The sequence below is a fragment of the Lactuca saligna genome, chromosome 7 (genome assembly GCF_052625555.1).
Source record: "Lactuca saligna cultivar CGN05327 chromosome 7, ASM5262555v1, whole genome shotgun sequence".
Classification (NCBI taxonomy): Eukaryota; Viridiplantae; Streptophyta; class Magnoliopsida; order Asterales; family Asteraceae; genus Lactuca; species Lactuca saligna.
In genome coordinates, this window is record NC_136423.1 from 156,686,690 (window position 1) to 156,707,638 (window position 20,949).

At 41.7% G+C, this 20,949-nt stretch overlaps 1 protein-coding gene across 1 annotated transcript; it reads right to left on the reverse strand.

Moving 5' to 3' along the window:
- Positions 1–18,488: 18,488 nt before the first annotated feature.
- LOC145005988 (uncharacterized) lies at positions 18,489–19,708 on the reverse strand. The gene is made up of 2 exons (XM_078965084.1): positions 19,555–19,708; positions 18,489–19,471 (listed from the first exon to the last, which is right to left on the reverse strand). Exons 1-2 carry the CDS (start codon positions 19,652–19,654, stop codon positions 18,636–18,638), a joined length of 936 nt encoding a protein of 311 aa, XP_078821210.1. The 5' UTR covers positions 19,655–19,708; the 3' UTR covers positions 18,489–18,635.
- Between the last annotated feature and the right edge of the window lie 1,241 nt (positions 19,709–20,949).

A 20,949-nucleotide genomic window follows, 5' to 3' on the forward strand; every position in this document is an offset into this window, starting at 1 on the left:
AGTAGCCGGTGCTGCAGCCTGCACCGGCTGGGCGGCAAGTACTGGACAGTTGTACCTCATGTGGCCGACCTGGTTGCAGTGGTAACATAACCTCATACCAGGAACTGCGGCAGCCTGGCGACAGTCCTTCGCGTAATGTCCCTCCTTGCCACATTTGTGGCACCCACTACCAGCCCGTCATACCCTAGAATAACCCTTGCCACACTTCCCACAAGTGCGACCCTGTTGACCCCCAATCCTAGCATCTGCGGTCTTAGGCCGCTTCGGCGCCGGCTGTGACAGTACCGGGGTCGACCGCTACTCCCTCAGCTGCAGCTTAATCTCGAACTCCCGCTGCCTGGCGGCCTCCTGTAACTCTAGAAGAGTATCACATCGTTGGGTAGACACGAACTGTCGAATATCAGTCTTTAGCATACTCAGATAACGGGTCATCTAAGACTTCTCGGAGGCAAACTCTGGGCAGAACCTCGCCCTCTCAGTGAACATACCGGTGATCTCAGTCACCGACTCTCCATCCTGTCTTAGACTTAGAAACTCCTATGCCAAGCGTTCCCGCTCAACCCTCGGAATGTAACGAGTGTGGAACATATCCCGGAACTACTCCCAAGTAACAACAACTCTCTGATCATCAGTATAAGCCCCAGTCGCAAGTCTCCACCAATCCTTGGCTCCGGACCTAAGCAGATTAAGAGCACACCTGACCTGTTGGTCAGTAGGACACGAGCAGGTGAAGAAACACCCCTCCACATCTGAAATCCATCTCATAGCCTTGATGGGATCCTGTATCTCATCAAAAGAAGGGGGCTTCGTGTTGTCGAAGTCCCGGTACTGAAAACCCCTACCTACACCTCCCCCTGCCATAGTTACAACTGATGCAGCTGCTACGACGGCTGTGTAACGCTCATCGAAATACTCCACCATGGCGGTCTTAATTGACCCGAACATCTCCAACAATTCAGCATAGAACAACGCAGCAACCTCGTCATGCAGGATTGCTCGAATCCTATCGTCCATCTCCTCCAGCCTCATCTGGCAGATCGTCTCGGGTGCTGTCAGCTCCCCCGGTCCGCCCTCTGCTGATCCCGATCTTGATCCTAACCCGGATCCAGTCACAAAGCGCCTAGTCATCACCATTCTGAAACACAACACGAGGCATTAGATAACGTTTACAACAACTAGGTACCAACCCCAACAAAACCCTGGGAGTTGTGACTTCCTTGTCACGCGTATGGGTCCTGTGCTTTCAGTAGTACGGGCCCATACTACCTTCCACACCTACCCATATTTGTTCCAAGTATTACCACAACGCCCTAACAATACATATAATTACATCGAGCACTCAATTCCGATTCCTTAGGAATGTTAGACGACTCGAAATTGGTGGACTTATCCCAACACCTACCCACTCACGAAACTTCCACCAACCCTGCAACACTAGTGCATGCTAGCCATACATAATGTTGGACCCAACAGACTTTTGAATATTCAATCCTACCCTAAGCTACCAATCAAACAAGAACATAACATAAGGCTAAATCAGACATTCTCTGGTTATAAGGTCTTAATTATGTACAACTGTGGTGCATACACTAAATCACTGTAGTAATGATGTCAATTTCATGTAAAGGAAACCCTAGGCTAGCAGCTACCACGCAATCAGGCAATTCTTTCATGCAATTCCTGAAGACCCCTAGCCTAGTACTAGCATGATGTTCTAATATGTCAGATAATCAAATAACTATATGGTATTTTGGGGTTTGCTTACTGGCTCTGGCTAATCGTACATCTTGCATCCTCCCGATTTATTTTGAAAACCGATTTATTGAACCATTTTTGACAAACGTTCCCTAATTTGAGACTGGATTCACATGAATGTTCCTCTAATTCATTCAAACCGAGGCTCTGATACCAACTTGTAACATCCAAAATTTCAAATAAATTTAAACTTTTAAAAACATATCAAGTTCATCAAAATATTACAACTTTGTTTTGAAAACATTGTTTATCAGAGTCTTGTCCCCAAAAATAACATAATAGGAGGAGCTGTACGATCACGCCTTAGCCTTGCTGCGATCCCCAGATGTACCTGAAACAATAAACTGAAACTGTAAGCCTGAAAGCTTAGTGAGTTACCCCAAAATACCGATACACATACAGTTCACATAGCAGTATCAACATTAGCATATCATACCAATCAAAACAAAATAACATTCACTAGGTCCACAGCTTTACAAGCTGGACTACTCCTGGGCCATCAGTACAAGTTTGGAATGCCTAATGGGACCTCAGCTCGTATCTGGAATGCCATCGAGCCCTCAGTGCGGGTCTGAAATGCCTACCGGGCCCTCAGCTCGTATCTGGGATGCTCTCGAGTGCTCAGTATGAGTCTGGAATGCCTACCGGGCCCTCAACTCATATCTGGAATACTCTCGGGTCTGTTGGCTACCGTACGGAGCAGTACACCCTCAACCCACCCCACATAACATTTCGACATGTAACAGATAATCATACACATACAGGTAATCAATCAGTATCACAGACAGTCCTACAGATCTACTCGACTAGCATATCAACTGGCATACATTACTAACTCAACTCAACATATCAATGACTACTAGGATATCAAATCCAATGGGCCGGCCTTGGTGCCTTAGACCCCTTAGTATAGTGAGGATAACTCACCTTGTAGATTTCGGTTCGGTAAGAAATCACAGCTCTCCGATCACTTGTCGAAGACTCCACCACCTATTACCATAATATGATTATGCTCATAAGTCTTTATCCTCATAGAGTACTCCATAACCCAACTAGTTAACCCTGATCAAGGTCAAAGTCCTTAGTCAAGGTCAACAGTCCATGTTGACTTTAACTCGTCGAGTACCCCTGGCTGCTCGTCGAGTTCCTCGAAACTTTTACCTACTCGTTGAGTCACCAGCGTGGCTCGCCGAGTTCCTATGATTCTCGATTGAGGCCCTAGAGCCACTCACCGTGTTTCTCTTCTATTAATACGTTGATACACACGCATTCCTAACTTGGAGGAAACTCATCCGACTCGCCGAGTTGTTCATGCAACTCGTCGAGTCTAAGGAAACCTTCATCGGACTCATCGAGTTGTTCTACCAACTCGTAGAGTTCACGACTATATTCATCCGACTCGCCGAGTCGTTCTTGTGACTCGCCGAGTTACTTTAGTCCTTAAGCCATACAGATCCGTTTTAAGCCATGCAACGACTCCAAACCTTAGATCCAAGCTTCCAGGGCATGCCTTTCACGTAAAGTTCCAAACTTTATGTGTATGCATGGCTAAAAAGGTCCTTAATGTCCAAAACTAAGCTCTTAATGGGTTTCATGCACAAGGAAGGCCTCACTCATGTCCAAGATAGGAACTTTATGGATCTAGAACTTGGGAATGGTCCAGATCTGAAGTTACAACGTCAGATCTAGCTTATGTTTTGCAATATCACCTTACTTACACCTCAAAAACCCTACATTTCCACTATATGAGATCCAGAAGGGAAAACGGGTAAAGGTGTTGACTTGGCACCTTCTATGTGTGCTAGCTAAGGTAGATTTTGGGTTCCAATCCTCCCTTGCTTCTAGTCCTTTGCTTCTCCAAGTTCTTCCTTCCACAAGTTCTCCTTTCAAGCTTTCAATGCACTAATGGCACAATACTCGGTTAGGATTTTCCTTTGAGTTCTATCTGACTGTAAGGAGGCCAAATGGGGCTTAATCCTCCTTAAATAGAGTGTAGAACCTGAGACTTAGGGTTTCTTTTGCCAGCTCCTACTCGCCGAGTCAGTCACTTAAGTTGCAATCCAATCTCGCTGCTACTCGACGAGTAGGGCAACCAACTCGTCGATTAGGGCCAAACCAAGAAACTACAATTGGACAATACCTAAGAGTCAGGGCGTTACAGAAGGTAGGTTGGAGGCTGATGAAAGAAAGAAGTCCTGGGGGTTAAGGATGAATAAATAGGGTCAAAACCCTAAAAATTAGGGTTTTGAGACCAGACCGCAAATGCTATATGTTCGAGAAGGATGCTTGGCATCCATCATGCCATGCATTCAGAACAAGACGCATAGCATCCCTCTAAGCATGTGTTTTCTACAAAATGCTACTGTAACACCCAAAGTTTCGAAGGCCAAGAAAGGAAAGAAAAGCCCTAAATAAAGGGTAGACTCGGCAAGTCCAAGGAGGGACTCGGCGAGTCCGAGCGGGATCCGAGTCGAGGAGTAAGCGACCAACTCGGCGAGTCGGCCAAGGTGACTCGGCGAGTCTGGTCTGAACGAGGAAAACCCTAATCATGGGAGTTGTATCCTATTTAAAGGGTGTTATGTCCCTCCCGCAGCCCCTATATCATCCTAGAGAGCCAGTGCACCCTTGAATTCGTGAGAGCTTCCATCATTTTGAGAGTTAAAGCTTGGAGGAAGGAACTTTGGGGAAAGGAACTTGAAGGGCAAGTAGGTTGCTTCAAGGAGGAGGTGTAGATCCGAGATCTACTTCAGTGGTGTTCATCTTGGAGGTAACAAGCTGCTATCTCCCCTCATTTGCACCTAGATCTTTGTGTGTGTTTTGGGCATTCTTGGCTTAAGAGTAACCTTTGAGCTAGAGGTTCAGATCTGAGGTTGCTACCTCAGATCCATGCTTATTTTGGTCTAGAATTACGTAAAGTATCAGCCCTTGAGTGGATCATGGAGCCTTTTTGCATTAAGCCCTAGTTTATAGCATATTTTGCCTAGATCGCCTTCTCTACACGTAAAGTTTGCAACTTTACGTGGGGAAAATGCTTGGAAAGGGTGGATCTACAGTTTGGAGTTCATGCATGACTCAAATGTCCTCTGCATGTAAGGAGATCTGAAGGGACTCGGCGAGTCCTTTGGGTGGACTCGGCGAGTAGCATGAAGTTGTGGAGAAACTCGACGAGTGGGATGAACAGACTCGTCGAGTCGTATGAAGATTGCCTTGTACTCGACGAGTCTGTTCTTGGACTCGGCGATTCAGGTCGCGAAACCCCAAACCCTTCGAGTTGAGACTCGAATCAGTGAGTCGGGTGAAGACTCAGTGAGTTGGACAGGTCAGGACTCAGAAATCGGTAGACTCGGCGAGTCAAGTCGCGAATGGAAGGAATCTGATCATTTTGAACTCGGCGAGTCAGTAGGGTGACTCGGCGAGTAGGGTTGACCTGGAAGGTTGACTTTGACCTTGGATCAGGGTGGACTTCGTTGTCTTTCGGGGTTCAGTTAGACTCAGTGTTGCATTGATATTGGTAGTTCGGGGAGCAAGGGGAGCAGGAGTTCCGTGAGTTGTCGGGCAGCAACTAGGGAGATCATCAGCAAGTTCAGCCAGTGCAGGTGAGTTTCCCTATGTGTGAATGGGTCTAAGGCCACAATGTCGGCCCATGTAGTTTTGAGTAGAAGACCCGGGGGTTAGCCCTAGGCACAGTATGCTAGTATTATTTTCAGGACGAGGTCCAGTAATAGCGAGCGGGTGCCCAAGGAATTGTTTATATGATAGTTATACTTGTTTTCTGTGTGATACATGTATGTGCCTCGTAGGGAGGTGAGTGTGGGTGAGGTCCCGTATCTCACCAATAGCAGAGTGTGGATGGGGTTCCATATCTCATTAGTAGCAGAATAAGGGCGAGGCCCAAACTAGAACAGGAGTGAGAGTGGGCTAGGCCCGTACCTCACTACCATTAGGAGCGTGGACGGGGTCCCATAACTCATCAGTAGTAGGACATGGGTGAGGCCCAGGATAGGCGAGGCCTTAGGACAGAACCAGTTATATGTGTTAGTTATGTGTTGTGAAATGTTTATGTGTTATTATTTGTTGACGGGCGAGACCCAGTGACAGGCGAGGCCTAAGTAAAACAGATCTATATCCGAGCGGGGCTCGAAGCCAGGCGGGGCCGTTGTAGCGGGCGAGGCCCGAGGTAGGGGTGAGGCCCAAGATAGTGGGCGTGGCCCAGTAGGTGCAGTATGTGGTTATGCGTGGTATGTGGTAGGGTGGGGAACTCATTAAGCTTCGTGCTTACAGTTTTCAGTTTTGGTTTCAGGTACTTCCGGTATCGGAGGGAAGAGCTCGGGGTGATCGCATGGCACACACACCATAGATAAGACAGCCTGGGAATGTTTACTCTGATAATGAACATGTGTTTTGAAAACTTATACTCATATTATGTTTTGGAATGATGACTTTACTTTAAGTAATGATTTATTAAAAGAAGTTTTTGGTCCTAAATTTTGGGTCGTTACAAGTTGGTATCAGAGCCTTGGTATGAGGGATTCGGACATGCTCTCGGGTGTGTCTGAACTCAAACTGAGGAATTGGTAAGGAAGTTTTCAAAATGGAAAGACAGTTTTGTAAAAAGAGTTTTGAGAAAAAAAATGGTTTTAGAAAAGTAAAAAGAATTCAGAAAGAAAAAAACTTTGAAAAGAGAAAAGAGGTGTGGTGCATGCAATCAACCGAGCTCAAGTAAGTACCCTAAAATACCCATACAAGTTTATGGTTTGGTTATCAGTTAATAGAACAACATGCTAGATTAGGACTAAGGATCTAGGGAGGATGCCTTATGTGCCTGTTATATGTGCTTTTGATCTGCATGATAGTGCTGAATAGTCAGTAGTAGGATAGCCTGATTAGGTTATGCCTGAGTTTATGAGTTGTGTTGCATGCTAGTTCAGATTCTCTCTATGTGGATATGATTACTTGAGTATGTTATGGTTAGATTTTCCCTTGCCTAAATGCTGCTTGCTTTGTGCATTGTGGGATTCTAAGTGATGGGAGTTAGCCATTAGGTGGATACGTCACGTCGCATGTGATCAGGGTTGAATAATCTTAGAGTGTTGGATTTGGTCCTATTGCACAGCTCTTGTTTGAGTCCAACCGTTGTAGGAATGAGTCTTTTACTTGAAGGATTATCTGAGCCTCATCACATGTGATGGTATCCAGGTAATGGCTAACTGGCATTGCAAGAAGGCCTTCAGCAGCTGAGGACTAGTTTGAGTTGAGTCAAAGGTTTCCCTAGGGTAAGCCTAGGATGAGGTAGTGTTGGGAGCAGTAGTAGTAGAAAAGGGACCTGGAGGAGTCAAAACAGTTCTTGAGGAAAGTACGGATAGATGTGGAAGGTAGTATGGGCCCGTACTACTGAAAGAAGAGGATCCGTACTCGATTCGGGTAAGGCCGAGACAAGACCGGGAACCTAGTAGTGAGTATGTTTGGTCTCGGGGCAGTGAGGAGTATTCTGATAATGGTTATGTTATATGTTTCAGTATGGTGACATTGCAAGAGGGACCAGCGGGCGGATCAGGCGTCGGAGAGGGATTGGGCTCGGGTTTAGGGGTCGAGCAGCTCGAGGAGCGGATGAGAGAGTTGATATCAGCCGAGGTGACGTGCAGTATTCTAGCTCAGACTCCTGTGATCTTTGGCACGGTCAAGGAGGGTATATTGGAGATTTTGGATGCGAGGCTGGAAGCCTTCCGTACTGAGATGATGGCCTTGCTGGGAGCGCGTACCTTCACATTTCGGGAGTTCAGGGCTTGCGGGGCACCAGATTATCATGGGGCTAGGGACCCCATCGCTAGCAGCAGATGGTTGGCTGATGTTGCCAACGCATTCCGTACGAGCCGGTGTCCTGAAGAGGACAAGGTCAGACTTGCTTCCTGTCTTCTGAAGGACAGAGCGAGGGATTGGTGGGAAGAGATTGGTCATGCTTTGGGTGATGACGCCGCGTTGGACGCGATGACTTGGAGTGATTTCTCAGCTAGGTTCAGAGCGGAGTTTTCGCCGATTATTGAGGTGCAGCAGTTGGCCCGGGGATTTCAGGATTTAACGCAGACTACTGAGACTGTGGCAGAGATAACTGCCAAGTTCAGAGAGAGAGCCCTTCTTGTTCCGCAGTATGTTGCATATGAGGAGATGAAGAAGGCACGATATCACGAGATGCTGAGGGATGACATCAGGGAGTTCGTGAGCAGGTCCGGTTGTAAGACTCTGGAGGATATGATTTCTCGGGCCAGGGAGAGGGAAATTGATTTGGAGCAGATCCGGAAGAGGAAGCCAGATGCGGTTCAGGTAGCCGCAAGTTCGGGCAAAAGGCCCAAGGGATCGGAGTCGAGATCGAGGGATTATCAGGACCGCAGTCGATGCGGAAGGTGTGGCAGGACGCACGGGGGCGCGTGCAGGAGTGGTAGTGGTGGTGAGTCTGGCTGTTTCAGGTGCGGTCGAACTGGTCATTTTAGCAGAAATTGTACTGCTACCATCACTCAGGGATCAGACTTGATATGTTTTCACTGCAATCAGCGGGGCCACAAGAAGGCCCAGTGGCCCAGTTTGCTTCCAGTAGGACGGGTGATGGCACTTGCCCCTGCAACTTTGAGGATCACAGACGGCCTTCAGGGCCGTGTGGAATCGCCTGCAGTTGGAGGCAGGGCTTTTCAGATGGTTACTTTGGAGACGCAAGCAGCGCCGGACGTTGCAGGTATGCGACTTCCGTTTTCAGTTCTTTTATTTTGTGCATGATTATATTGTTATGACTCTGCATCATTATCTGTATGAGTATTTTATTTTTGAGCAGATTGATTATGATCGACTTATATTCCATCTGCATACCTTGGATATTGGTTAGTAATTAAGGGATGGGTTGTATCAAAGAAGGTTACTTAGAGTGCAGTATCTGTAGCATGCCGTGGAGAGACTCGGTATGTCTCGCTAGTTCGGAGCCGTATAAGTTTTAGAATGGACAGGTTAGATCCTTAGCTATGGTAAGCTTGAGATTCCTCAGCGGATTGATTATGGTAGCAAGGATTGGGATTTCTCTTCATTAGCAACGAGGCGTGAGCAGGATCGAAGTGGGGGAGAATCCTCCGAGTGTATAAGGGTAAGGGCACGCAAATCCAGATCGGGTATATGATTTCTGAGAAGGAAAGGATGTAGTTCAGCGTTTGACGGATTGAGTAGTTCAGGGTTGGGAGTTTGAGAACTTCCCATCAGTGCGTGCGTGTAAAGGGTAATGGTGGGTATGTGGTTCAGATTCAAGTTAAAGGGCCGCATGTAGGACTCGTGTGAGTCGGAATGGAGATCTTGAGGTCAAGTAGCAGGAGATGTTTTCATGTTAGCAGTCAGTGGTGGAAAGTGATGTAAGACTACGGGGCGGCCGTAGCATTCACTAGCAGTCAGTGGTGGAAGTGTTGTCAGACTACGGAGAAGCCGTAGCATTCTGTAGTAGCTTCGTTGGCGGAGTCGGGGCGAGGCCCTTATCTCCTAGCATTCAGATTGGGATCGGGAATGGGGAATGGATGAGAATGGTTTGGAGTTGCCTGTATAGCCATTGAGAGATGAGACCTTGGGAGAGGCTGCTCTAGGATATAGTCGGGTGAGACCCGTAGGTGAGGCCCGTATGAGGATAGCAGTATAGGTGAGACCTGAGAGTAGGGTTGCTCAGTAGTATGGTTGGGTGAGACCCGTGGGCGAGGCCCGTGAGTTTTAGCAGTGCAGGTGGGACCTGGTAAGGATCTTAGTGTCTAGATAGGGGGGTCGAGGATCCCAGAACATTGTAGTGCCAGCCTGGTAGAATAGATTGAGAAGTATAGGTGGCGGGAGTTCCTTCGAATGTCGCTGGGAGCGACTAGTGGTTGTGTTGGGTCAGCAATCGGTGAGAGTCGGTAATCCAGAAAGATTGTCGGTTGAGTAAGTTGTGTTTCCAGGATGTTCAGGGTCAGGATGCACCTGCGATTATTATCGGTAAGGATGGGCGTTAGTCCGAATGACTGAACGGAAGGCCACCAAAGTTAGGCAGCTGGTGGGGCATTGGAGGCAGATCGCCGGCAGTAGAGTATATTAAACTTCGAGGATGAAGTTTAGTTTAAGTGGGGGAGTGTTGTAACACCCAAAGTTTCGAAGGCCAAGAAAGGAAAGAAAAGCCCTAATTTAAGGGTAGACTCGGCGAGTCCAAGGAAGGACTCGGCGAGTCCGAGCGGGATCCGAGTCGAGGAGTAAGCGACCAACTCGGTGAGTCGGCCAAGGTGACTCGGCGAGTCTGGTCTGAACGAGGAAAACCCTAATTGCGGGAGTTGTATCCTATTTAAAGGGTGTTATGTCCCTCCCTCAGCCCCCATATCACCCTAGAGAGCCAGTGCACCCTTGAATTCGTGAGAGCTTCCATCATTTTGAGAGTTAAAGCTTGGAGGAAGGAACTTTGGGGAAAGGAACTTGAAGGGCAAGTAGGTTGCTTCAAGGAGGAGGTGTAGATCCGAGATCTACTTCAGTGGTGTTCATCTTGGAGGTAACAAGTTGCTATCTCCCCTCACTTGCACCTAGATCTTTGTGTGTGTTTTGGGCATTCTTGGCTTAAGAGTAACCTTTGAGTTAGAGGTTCAGATCTGAGGTTGCTACCTCAGATCCATGCTTATTTTGGTCTAGAATTCTGTAAAGTAACAACCCTTGAGTGGATCATGGAGCCTTTTTGCCTTAAGCCCTAGTTTATAGCATATTTTGCCTAGATCTCCTTCTCTACACGTAAAGTTTGCAACTTTACGTGGGGAAAAGGCTTGGAAAGGGTGGATCTACAGCTTGGAGTTCATGCATGACTCAAATGTCCTCTGCATGTAAGGAGATCTGAAGGGACTCGGCGAGTCCTTTGGGTGGACTCGGCGAGTAGCATGAAGTTGTGGAGAAACTCGACGAGTGGGATGAACAGACTCGTCGAGTCGTATGAAGATTGCCTTGTACTCGACGAGTCTGTTCTCGGACTCGGCGAGTCAGGTCGCGAAACCCCAAACCCTTCGAGTTGAGACTCGAATCAGTGAGTCGGGTGAAGACTCAGTGAGTTGGATAGGTCAGGACTCAGAAATCGGTAGACTCGGCGAGTCATGTACTGACTCGGCGAGTCGAGTCGCGAATGGAAGGAATCTGATCATTTTGAACTCGGCGAGTCAGTAGGGTGACTCAGCGAGTAGGGTTGACCTGGAAGGTTGACTTTGACCAGGACTTTGACCTTGGACCAGGGTGGACTTGGTTGTCTTTCGGGGGTCAGTTAGACTCAGTGTTGCATTGATATTGGTAGTTCGGGGAACAAGGGGAGCAGGAGTTCTGTGAGTTGTCGGGCAGCAACTAGTGAGATCATCAGCAAGTTCAGCCAGTGCAGGTGAGTTTCCCTTTGTGTGAATGGGTCTAAGACCACAATGCCGGCCCATGTAGTTATGAGTAGAAGACCCGGGGGTTAGTCCTAGGCACATTATGCTAGTATTATTTTCAGGACGAGGTCCAGTAATAGCGGGCGGGTGCCCAAGGAATTGTTTATATGATAGTTATACTTGTTGTCTGTGTGATACATGTTTGTGCCTGGTAGGGAGGTCAGTGTGGGCGAGGTCCCGTATCTCACCAATAGCAGAGTGTGGATGGGGTTTCATATCTCATTAGTAGCAGAATAGGGGCGAGGCCCAAACTAGAATAGGAGTGAGAGTGGGCTAGGCCTGTACCTTACTACCATTAAGAGCGTGGATGGGGTGACATGACTCATCAGTAGCAGGACATGGGCGAGGCCTAGGATAGGCGAGGCCTTAGGACAGAACCAGTTGTATGTGTTAGTTATGTGTTGTGAAATGTTTATGTGTTATTATTTGTTGACGAGCGAGGCGCTGTGATAGGCGAGGCCTAAGTAAAACAGATCTGCATCCGAGCGGGGCTCGAAGCCAGGCGGGGCCGTTGTAGCGGGCGAGGCCCGAGGTAGGGGCGAGGCCCAAGATAGTGGGTGTGGCCCAGTATGTGCAGTATGTGGTTATGCATGGTATGTGGTAGGGTGGGGAACTCACTAAGCTTCGTGCTTACAGTTTTCAGTTTTGGTTTCAGGTACTTCCGGTAGCGGAGGGAAGAGCTCGGGGTGATCACATGGCACACACACCATAAATTAGACAGCCTGGGAATGTTAACTCTGATAATGAACATGTGTTTTGAAAACTTATACTCATATTATGTTTTGGAATGATGACTTTACTTTAAGTAATGATTTATTAAAAGAAATTTTTGGTCCTAAATTTTGGGTCGTTACAGCTACAAGGACCTATTTTCCAATACTTCTCATATCAAGGGTATAAAAGGTATACATTGGAATAAAGATGTTACAGTAGGAAAGAAAAAAAAACATGTTATTTAGTTATTTGAAGGCACATTGGTTGAGCACTATGTAAAGCTCTGGTCATATGGTAAGGAGATAAGAAGATCAAATCCTGGATCTACTGTGAAAATGGATGTCAATAGTATGCCATATGGGAAGACATATTCTAGTAAGTTTTATGTTTGTTTTGAGGCTCTAATCCATAGATAGTTAGGTAGTTATAGAAGAGAGAATAATAAACCCGGATGGTTTTTTCCTGAAAGGGTTATGTACTGGAGAGTTGATATATGCAGTTGTTACGGATGCTAATAATCATATATTCCCAATTTCATGGGCAGTTGTTCGTGTGGAAAAAAAAAGAGAATTGGAAATGGTTTTTGAGGAATTTAAAAGGTGACGGTGACTTAGGAATGATAAATGATATTGGATTTACATTGATGTCAAATCAACATAATGAATATGCCTTATTTGTATTCTCTTTTAAACTGATTTTTTGTTCTACTTTTTACCAGTTGAACTTTTTATGTGTAGGGACTATTGGAGGCCGCGAAAGAGATTTTGCCTACTACTGAACACAGACAATGTGCAAGGCAAATTCTTGCCAACTTCAAGAAAAGATTCTTCATAGTACACTATGAGAAGATGTTTTAGAAGACATGTAAGGCATCTATTGAGCCTTTATTTAATGCAACAATGAAGGAAATCCAAGTTCCTAATCCGCCAGCCTTTGAATTAATGGAGAAGAACCCATAACCATGGTGTAGAGCTTTCTTTCAAGAGCGCAAGATGTGTGATGTAGTAGAAAAAGGATTGTCAAAGAGCTTTAACACTGTCATCATAGATGCAAGGAAAAAACCAATCATCATAATGCTAGAAGATATTAGATTGTATGTTATAGAAAATCAGTTTAATGTGTGCATGAAAGGCATTTCATGGCCTGAATTTAAACCTTGTCCAACAATTACAACATTACTTAATCAACTAAAAAAGGCTCAAAGGTAAAAAAAATACTTGTTTGACTAATATCAATAATACTAAACATAGACTAACTCGTATACTATGTTATTAGATATTGACATGTTTTACCAACTGATTTAAACTAGTTTGAGACAAGAAACTTGGCAAAGTATTTTTTGGTGGATTTGGACAAAAATACATGTTCTTTTAGAATGTGGCAATTAAACAGATATGGATGTGTGCATTCAGTTACAATAATCTCCTACCTAAACAGAGTCCATGGAAGTTATGTAGGTCCCATGCTCTTTGGAGTTGTTTATAGGAACACTTACAAGTATCCATTGCATGGGATGAATGGTAGCAATATGTGGCCATGCACTGATTTCATACCACCACTGTCACCTTTGAGGAGAAAAATTCAAGGCAGACCGAAAGTTAATAGAAGGAAGGACCCAAGTGAAAGGCGTATTAGACACATTGTGTCAAAAGTAGGGAGGAAAATTGTATATAATGTGTGTACATAAGTTGGTCACAACAAGGTTACATGTCCATAAGTTGAGAAACCTAAAAAAGTTGATAAGCCCAAAAAACTCAAGGTGAAGAGAAAGAAATCAAGTAGTAAAGATGTTAAAGGGGGGAAGGAAGTAATGGTGTAAAATAAAATGAAGTTGTAGGAGAAAAAGAGAAAGCAAAAACAACGGATACATGAAAAAGGAAGATTTCTGAAACGATTATCAAGATAAAATTGGCTAAAAGGGTTGAAGGGAAAAATGGATTAGGCAATTCAGGTGAGCATCTAATGGATATAGATTAGCGAAAACTGGTTGTATATGTTTGATTTAAGTTTGCTTGCTAGACTACTATGTTGTTGGGTTTAACTATGATGAACGTTATGACAAAAAATTGGTTGTTAGACTAATATGTTGTTATTTGCATGTATGAATGTAATGGATGTACATAGTTATATGAAGCATATTATATGTTATTGTATTATAATGTGGTCCCATTACTAGTACAATTGTTGTATGTTGTATATTATTATATTTGTATGTGGGTGCAATTGTTGTATATTGTAAGTTACATGTTGGATCTTATTGTATGGACACTTATATCATAAAGATAAAGAATTGTATGTGTACTGTCTACACAACACAATATCATTTTGATTAAATATAAAAATGATTTCCAACACATTACAAATCCACAACACATACATTGTTAAACGTAACAGGAAACATGAAATTAGAATATTAAACATAATAAGAAAAATCCATTACACATCCATTACAACTTATAGACTAATATGACAAATAAAACAACCCAACTTTGAAATAACCAAAATTTCAGCATCCTAAATTCAATTGAAGCTTCTTATTTGACCTATCCAAAGTTGTAAACAACTGTTCGTCAACACTTACTTTTGTAGTCTCCACTTTATCTACCCAACATATAAACCTATCATGAGGACCCTAAAAATAAAAGTTTTAGGAGTATGTTACGAAAACCCAAAAAACAATTATGTAAATCTAGGTTAACTGTGGAATGAAAATGCACTTGACATTAGACCTTTTTGGGGAAAGGATAGAATAGTGGACCTAGATTGGATGGAGTAGTTGACATTCTTATTATTGCATTAAATCCACATGAGCATGCCACCATTTTCATCGATCCCTTCATTTTAGTAAGGTAAGTTGAAAGGAAACAAGAAGAAGAGAGAAGATTATAAATGTAAAAATACCCACACCTGTGTTTCAACTTTGTATACACTTGAGGGTAAAATATGAAAGGATGAAATGACCCCCTCCTTGCCACTGACTATTGTACTGATGAGGGTTATTCTCTTAACAAACATAATTTAATTTATAAACCCAACTAAACAACCTAAACAAATATAATAAATAATATAATCAAATTATAATAACGACATATTTTCCGTTAACAAAAGAGGATTACACGCATTGGTAATACAAAATTTCCTGGGGATACACAGGTCTTCATCCACTTTCACAAAATGAACTTCAACACTAAACTGAGAAACACATCTCAAGCACATAAACCTTAATACAAACACATAAACCCTAAAACAAACACAATACTACCTAATCAATACAAACAACACAACTCCGAACAGATCACTTCTTCAAAACATCAACAACCTTCGCCACCAAAAACCCAAATATGACAAACACCAGTCCGACCACCAACACCGTGACAGAGTGCAGCTTCTTCTCCATCTGATCTAACTAACGATGCAATTCCAGTAGGTCTACCCTGCTTATGACCAAAACTCGACCCATTTCTCCACTTCAAGTTTTTGTTCCGCAATTTGAGCTCCACATTAACAAAAAATCTTATGTAAATTGTCAAAGTTGAGACAGTCCCTTGAATTTATCGATACTAATTCGGATGACTGTGGTGGTGGGGTAGCCATCGTGATTTACATGAAATGGATTTTTATCGTATTATCGGTATTGTTTAGTGGAAAAAAGGAATGAAGATTTAGGATTTCAACCGATTTGCACCTCTTTTTATGTCACAAGGGAGGGTCCATAGTAAGTAGTAACCCTTAGGGCTCAAGTATTCCACGTCGACCCAACTTAGTGACATGTCCATAAATTTGACTCAGAGTTGACTCGCTTGCTTATGTGTATTGTGACTTCTATGGGTAACCTTTTAAAACAGATGAATAGACCAATTAAGCCAGTAATTTAACAACCACTTCCCCTAAAACGCAAAAATGGATCTTTTAAACCATAGCATGTAACATGGGTGAGCTATAATGACATTTACCATTTTATGTTAAGAAATACTATAAATAAATACAAATTTTAACCAACATAATATAAGGTAAAACTAATTAAAAAATATTATTATATATGCCAACTTTTAGGGCAAAATATAATTTGTTATAACTTCGAGTTATAGTCACTTGCTTTTTTGGTCACTATTTTTTATTTTAAGAACAATGAAAATCAATTTATATTTTATAGCATAATTTTTTATACAACCGCTTCAAAAAATATAGCATTATAAAATAGTGTTGTTTTTTGAGGCGGTTCTTAAACCGCCTTAGAAAATATCCAAAACCGCCTCATAAAAATAGCTTCATAAATGATACTTATTTTTTTATGTTGTCCAGAACCACCTTATAAAATATAGCTTCATAAAATAAAGTTATTGAGTTATTTTTTGATGCTGTTATTAAACAGCCTTGCAAACACCATTATTTAATGATGCTGTTATTAAACAGCCTTAGAAAATAGAGTTATTTTTTATGCTATTATTGAACAGCCTTAGAAAATAAACGGCCTTTTAAAATACAATACGAATTGCAACATAAAATATCATAAACTACTTGATTTACAATACAGAAACAAAACAACAAAAAATCATAATAGATGTAAAGGCACAAACCATACAAGAGATTCAAATTATCTTAATAAAAAAACACATTTTTTTCTAACCTTTTCATCCTTGTATCTATTTAAAAATTGATATAATAACTTCAGGTATGTAAGTTGTTAAGGAAGTTAACTACATAAGCATATTTAAGTTTTATTTGATATAGACGTGTTCAGTTTCGTTATCACCATCTTCATATGGCCCCTCTTCGGTATCTTGCAGACTTTTGGAGATGATGCCCACCTTTGACTCTGTTACCTCACTTGGGTAGGAATTCAGAAGCTAATTAAATTACAAAGTAATTTTATCAAAAGGCATACAATCCATTTAATTAAAAGGTAAATTACACAGGTTAGAAATATTATCAATACAAAGGAAAAAACTTGCCTTGATTCAATTTTTGTAGATAAAAGACATGAGATTGTTACTTTTTTTTAGGTTTTTTCTACCTTTATATCTTCCCCTGCATAGATATGTGCTCTCCTTTGAACGTCACAAGCTTCTTTGCCCAACCCCTTCTTTCTTCCACAACCTAACTTAAGAAATCAGAGTATCAGACATATAGATTAAGTAATTTTATGAATCAAAATTATAAATCAGAAACATACATGTTAGTCTTGACGTTGGGTTGATCGCAATGGACAAAGATGATTATAATGGAGGTTGACTCCTCAAAGATTATAATTATTGATCCTATTTGAGAAAGATACCTATTTAGGGCTACTTTTCATCCTTTGTATGCGGCAGTAGTCGATGATATTAGGGTTTGTGTGGCCAAATGAAATTAGATTAAGGAAATATAAAGGGGAAGAGAAAGGCATCGCGCGGGGAATGAAATTTTGGAATGAGTTTCAGCCCGGGAATAAAGAGGGAACTCAATCCAAAACCGCATCAAAAAAATGCATTTGCTATTACTGTAGTTTTGGAAAACAGCATCAAAAAATACTTTTATTAGTGCGATTTTTAAAAGTAGCATCAAAAAATGCATTTATTAGTGTTTTTTAAGAAAACGGCATCAAAAAATACATTTATTATTAGTGCGGTTTTAGAAAACAACATCAAAAAATATATTTATTAGTGCGATTTTGAAAAACAGCATAAAAAAAAGTATTTATTAGTGCTTTTAAAGAAAATAGCATCAAAAAATGCATTTGTTAGTACGTTCCTTGATTTATTAATGCTAAAGTGTTTTAATGGTGCGGTGGTAGGGTAAAACCGCACAAAAAAAAACCTCATCACACTAAAAAATACGTTTTGTACTAATGTACCAAAGATATTTAGAGCGACATATAATTACTATAAAGATTGGATATTGGTTTACTATAAATATTTTCTATGAGATATGATTATTTAAAGATGAGATATCCGTACACATGATTATAAAACAATGCAACCAAACAAGCATCTCACAATAAAATATATCATAATTAAAGTTTTTTCGAAACTAAGACCATCAAGTATGGACTTCATTTCAGGTGTAGGAATCCTATGTGGATCCTATGTGAAAGAGATGTTCACCACCCCTAATGGGTGTAATGATGGTGTGGATTGAAGCCACTCACAGGTTCTCACAACCAATCAAAATCATTTACCTCTATCTCTCTTTTCTGTTTCTCTCTTGTTCACTAGGTGTTCACTAGTGAACACCATTTCCAACCTATATTGAATAGGTTGTGAACAAATCTTGATGATGATGTGGAGAGATGTTCACGCGTTACCTTACCTAATGGCCTAAACTCCAAGTAAAAATCAAAATGCACGTGCACCCAAATAGTCACGAACAAAAGGTACATGTACAAAAAATGAAAAAGGAAAAATAAATCTGTAAGTGGATCTTACAACAAACATGTTGGTATGACTTCTGTTCGTAGGAGCCTATGTGGCCTAATCGTTGTGGACTTGTCGTCATGGATTAAAGCTTCGAGTATCTGAGGACCAATAGAATTTTATACATGTAGACTATATTCATTGTCTCGATTCAATCGTATCTTTAACAGATATACCTAAACCGATTGGATAGAGCAAAACATACTATAAAGGTGGAAAAAGAGAGTATTTTCCACGTCATTCATATCAATACATCCATTACACCATGTATATATTGTTTTATTTAGGCTATACTATACATGGATTTGTACCGAGCTTTTCAAATTTCATAGGTTGTTCATGGGCGAGATTGGCTTTCCTTAAATGCCTTGGATTCTTCAGGAGAGGAGCAACATCTATTGCAACTGCCTCCATGCCCTTGATTACAGCATCCATGGTGGCATCCACCACCCCATCCGCTGCCACCTCCACCATAGTTTCCTCCACCACCACCATAGTTTACACCATATTTTCCTTCATCACCATTTGCTTCTTTATTTACATAAAATGCTTTGGCTTCTTCTGGTGAAGTACAACATCTGTTACATCTTCCACCGTATCCTTGACAGCATCCATGGCGGCATCCACCACCCCATCCGCTGCCACCTCCACCATAGTTACCTCCACCTCCACCATAGTTTCCTCCACCGCCACCATAGTTTACACCATACTTCCCTTCATCACCATTTGCTTCTTTATTTAACAAAGATGCCTTGGCTTCTTCTGGTGAGGTGCAACATCTGTTACATCTACCTCCATATCCTTGACAACATCCATGGCGGCATCCACCTCCCCATCCACTGCCACCGCCACCTCCACCTCCACCATAGTTTCCTCCTCCGCCGCCATAGTTTATACCATACTGTCCGTCATCACCCTTAGCTTCTACCTTATGCGCGTCAACAGCTTTTCTTGATTTTGCTTGATTTTCCGCAAACGCCTTGGCTTCTTCTGGTGAGGCGCAACATCTGTTGCAACTTCCTCCGTGTCCTTGATAACAGCATCCATGATGGCATCCGCCACCCCATCCGCTGCCACCTCCACCATAGTTTCCTCCGCCGCCACCATAGTTTACACGATACTTTCCTCCATCTTCTTTAGCTTCTGCTTTATGCGTGTCCGCAGCTTCTTTTGCTTCAAGATAAAGTAAAAAAAAAAAATCAATATTCTTACAACTTAATTTTAATAATCAGTCACGAGAAAGGGAAGATACGTACTCTGAGGCGTCGTCTCTTGCTTGGAGAGATCGTCAGCAAAAGTGGATGAAAGGAGAATGATCACAATTAGTGCAAAAAGCAAATATGAGTTGGTCTTCATTTTCGATGTGCGTTTCTATGGGCATGGAAGCCTCTATTTATACTGAATTTAGGGTTTGGATATGAAACTTTTGCATGCTATGGATGGATGGATAGTTCAAAATATTGGGAGGTTGATGGTCAAACAATCATCGTGTTTTCGATTCCCACTCGGTTGTTGCAGTCGAGGATTAGGTCATTAGGTGTGGCCATGCAGGTTGTGGCATGTGTCTTTATTGACTCTGTTGAGTGACACCTGGAAGTTGAATACAGGTTTTAGTGTGGCCTTTTGCTTTTTTCTATGCTTAGTTTATCCTCATCGGCTTATATCTTTGGACCTTTGTTTGTTTCTGCTACAAATCGGCCTGAATTCAAAGCTTACACACAGAAGAATTAAATAAAATCAGAAAACGAACAGAATTATCCATTGGTAAAATAGATTTTATATCTTGGAAAAAGAATACCTACGGATTAGGTTTTTTTTTTTTTTTTTTTTTTTTTTTTTTTTTTTAATATGGTTGATGAGTTGATCTATATTAAAATGTTTTTTCTTAGTCATTTAAGAATTTTATGATTTATTTTTTATCTACTTTTTGAAAATGTTTTTTCTTGATCAACAAATAAAATACTTATGATTTACTTTTTTATTTATTTTTTGAAAATGTTTTTTAAGTCATCAAATAATATAATTTTTTTTATTTAATTTTATCTATTTTTTGAAACATACACATGTTTTTATATTGAATAAATTACTGAAATGGTCCCTAAGGTTTTATCAAAATTACATTTTTGTTCCCTAACTTTTTGTTGCATTCGGATAGTTTCTGGGGTTTGATTTTGTTGCGTTTTTCATCCCTTACATACATAAAATTAGGGACCAAACGTGCATTGTTGACCAAACCGTAGGGACGAACAACACAACAAAATCAAACCATAAGGCGATCTGACTGTAAAAAAATGTTATGGACCAAACGTACAATTTTGATCAAACCATAGGAACGATTTTAATAATTTACTTTTTTATATTTTAAAACTTATTTATGTAGTTACTAATTTTTTTACTAATAGCTGAAATGATGCACTTTTTATTATAGTTTTATATACATGGCTTGTTTATATGTCTTTATATTCAAATTAAGAGAAAACAATGCTTCTGTGTATATATTATATGAATTTATGGCAGCTTTACAGGGCAAAATTGAAAATGACATTGTAGTCTTGTAATAGTTTTGGAATTAGTTTTACTAGTTCTTCATCTCTATCGAGACTGCACTGAATACATTGATCGGTGTAGGTAATTACCTACGGATTAGCTAC

Excerpts from the sequence above, each read along its gene's own strand:
- LOC145005988 (XM_078965084.1), bottom strand. The coding sequence starts at position 19,654 with ATGAAGACCAACTCATATTTGCTTTTTGCACTAATTGTGATCATTCTC. Across the intron at positions 19,472-19,554 it reads GCAAGAGACGACGCCTCAGA|CAAAAGAAGCTGCGGACACG; the intron begins GTACGTATCTTC and ends TTTATCTTGAAG.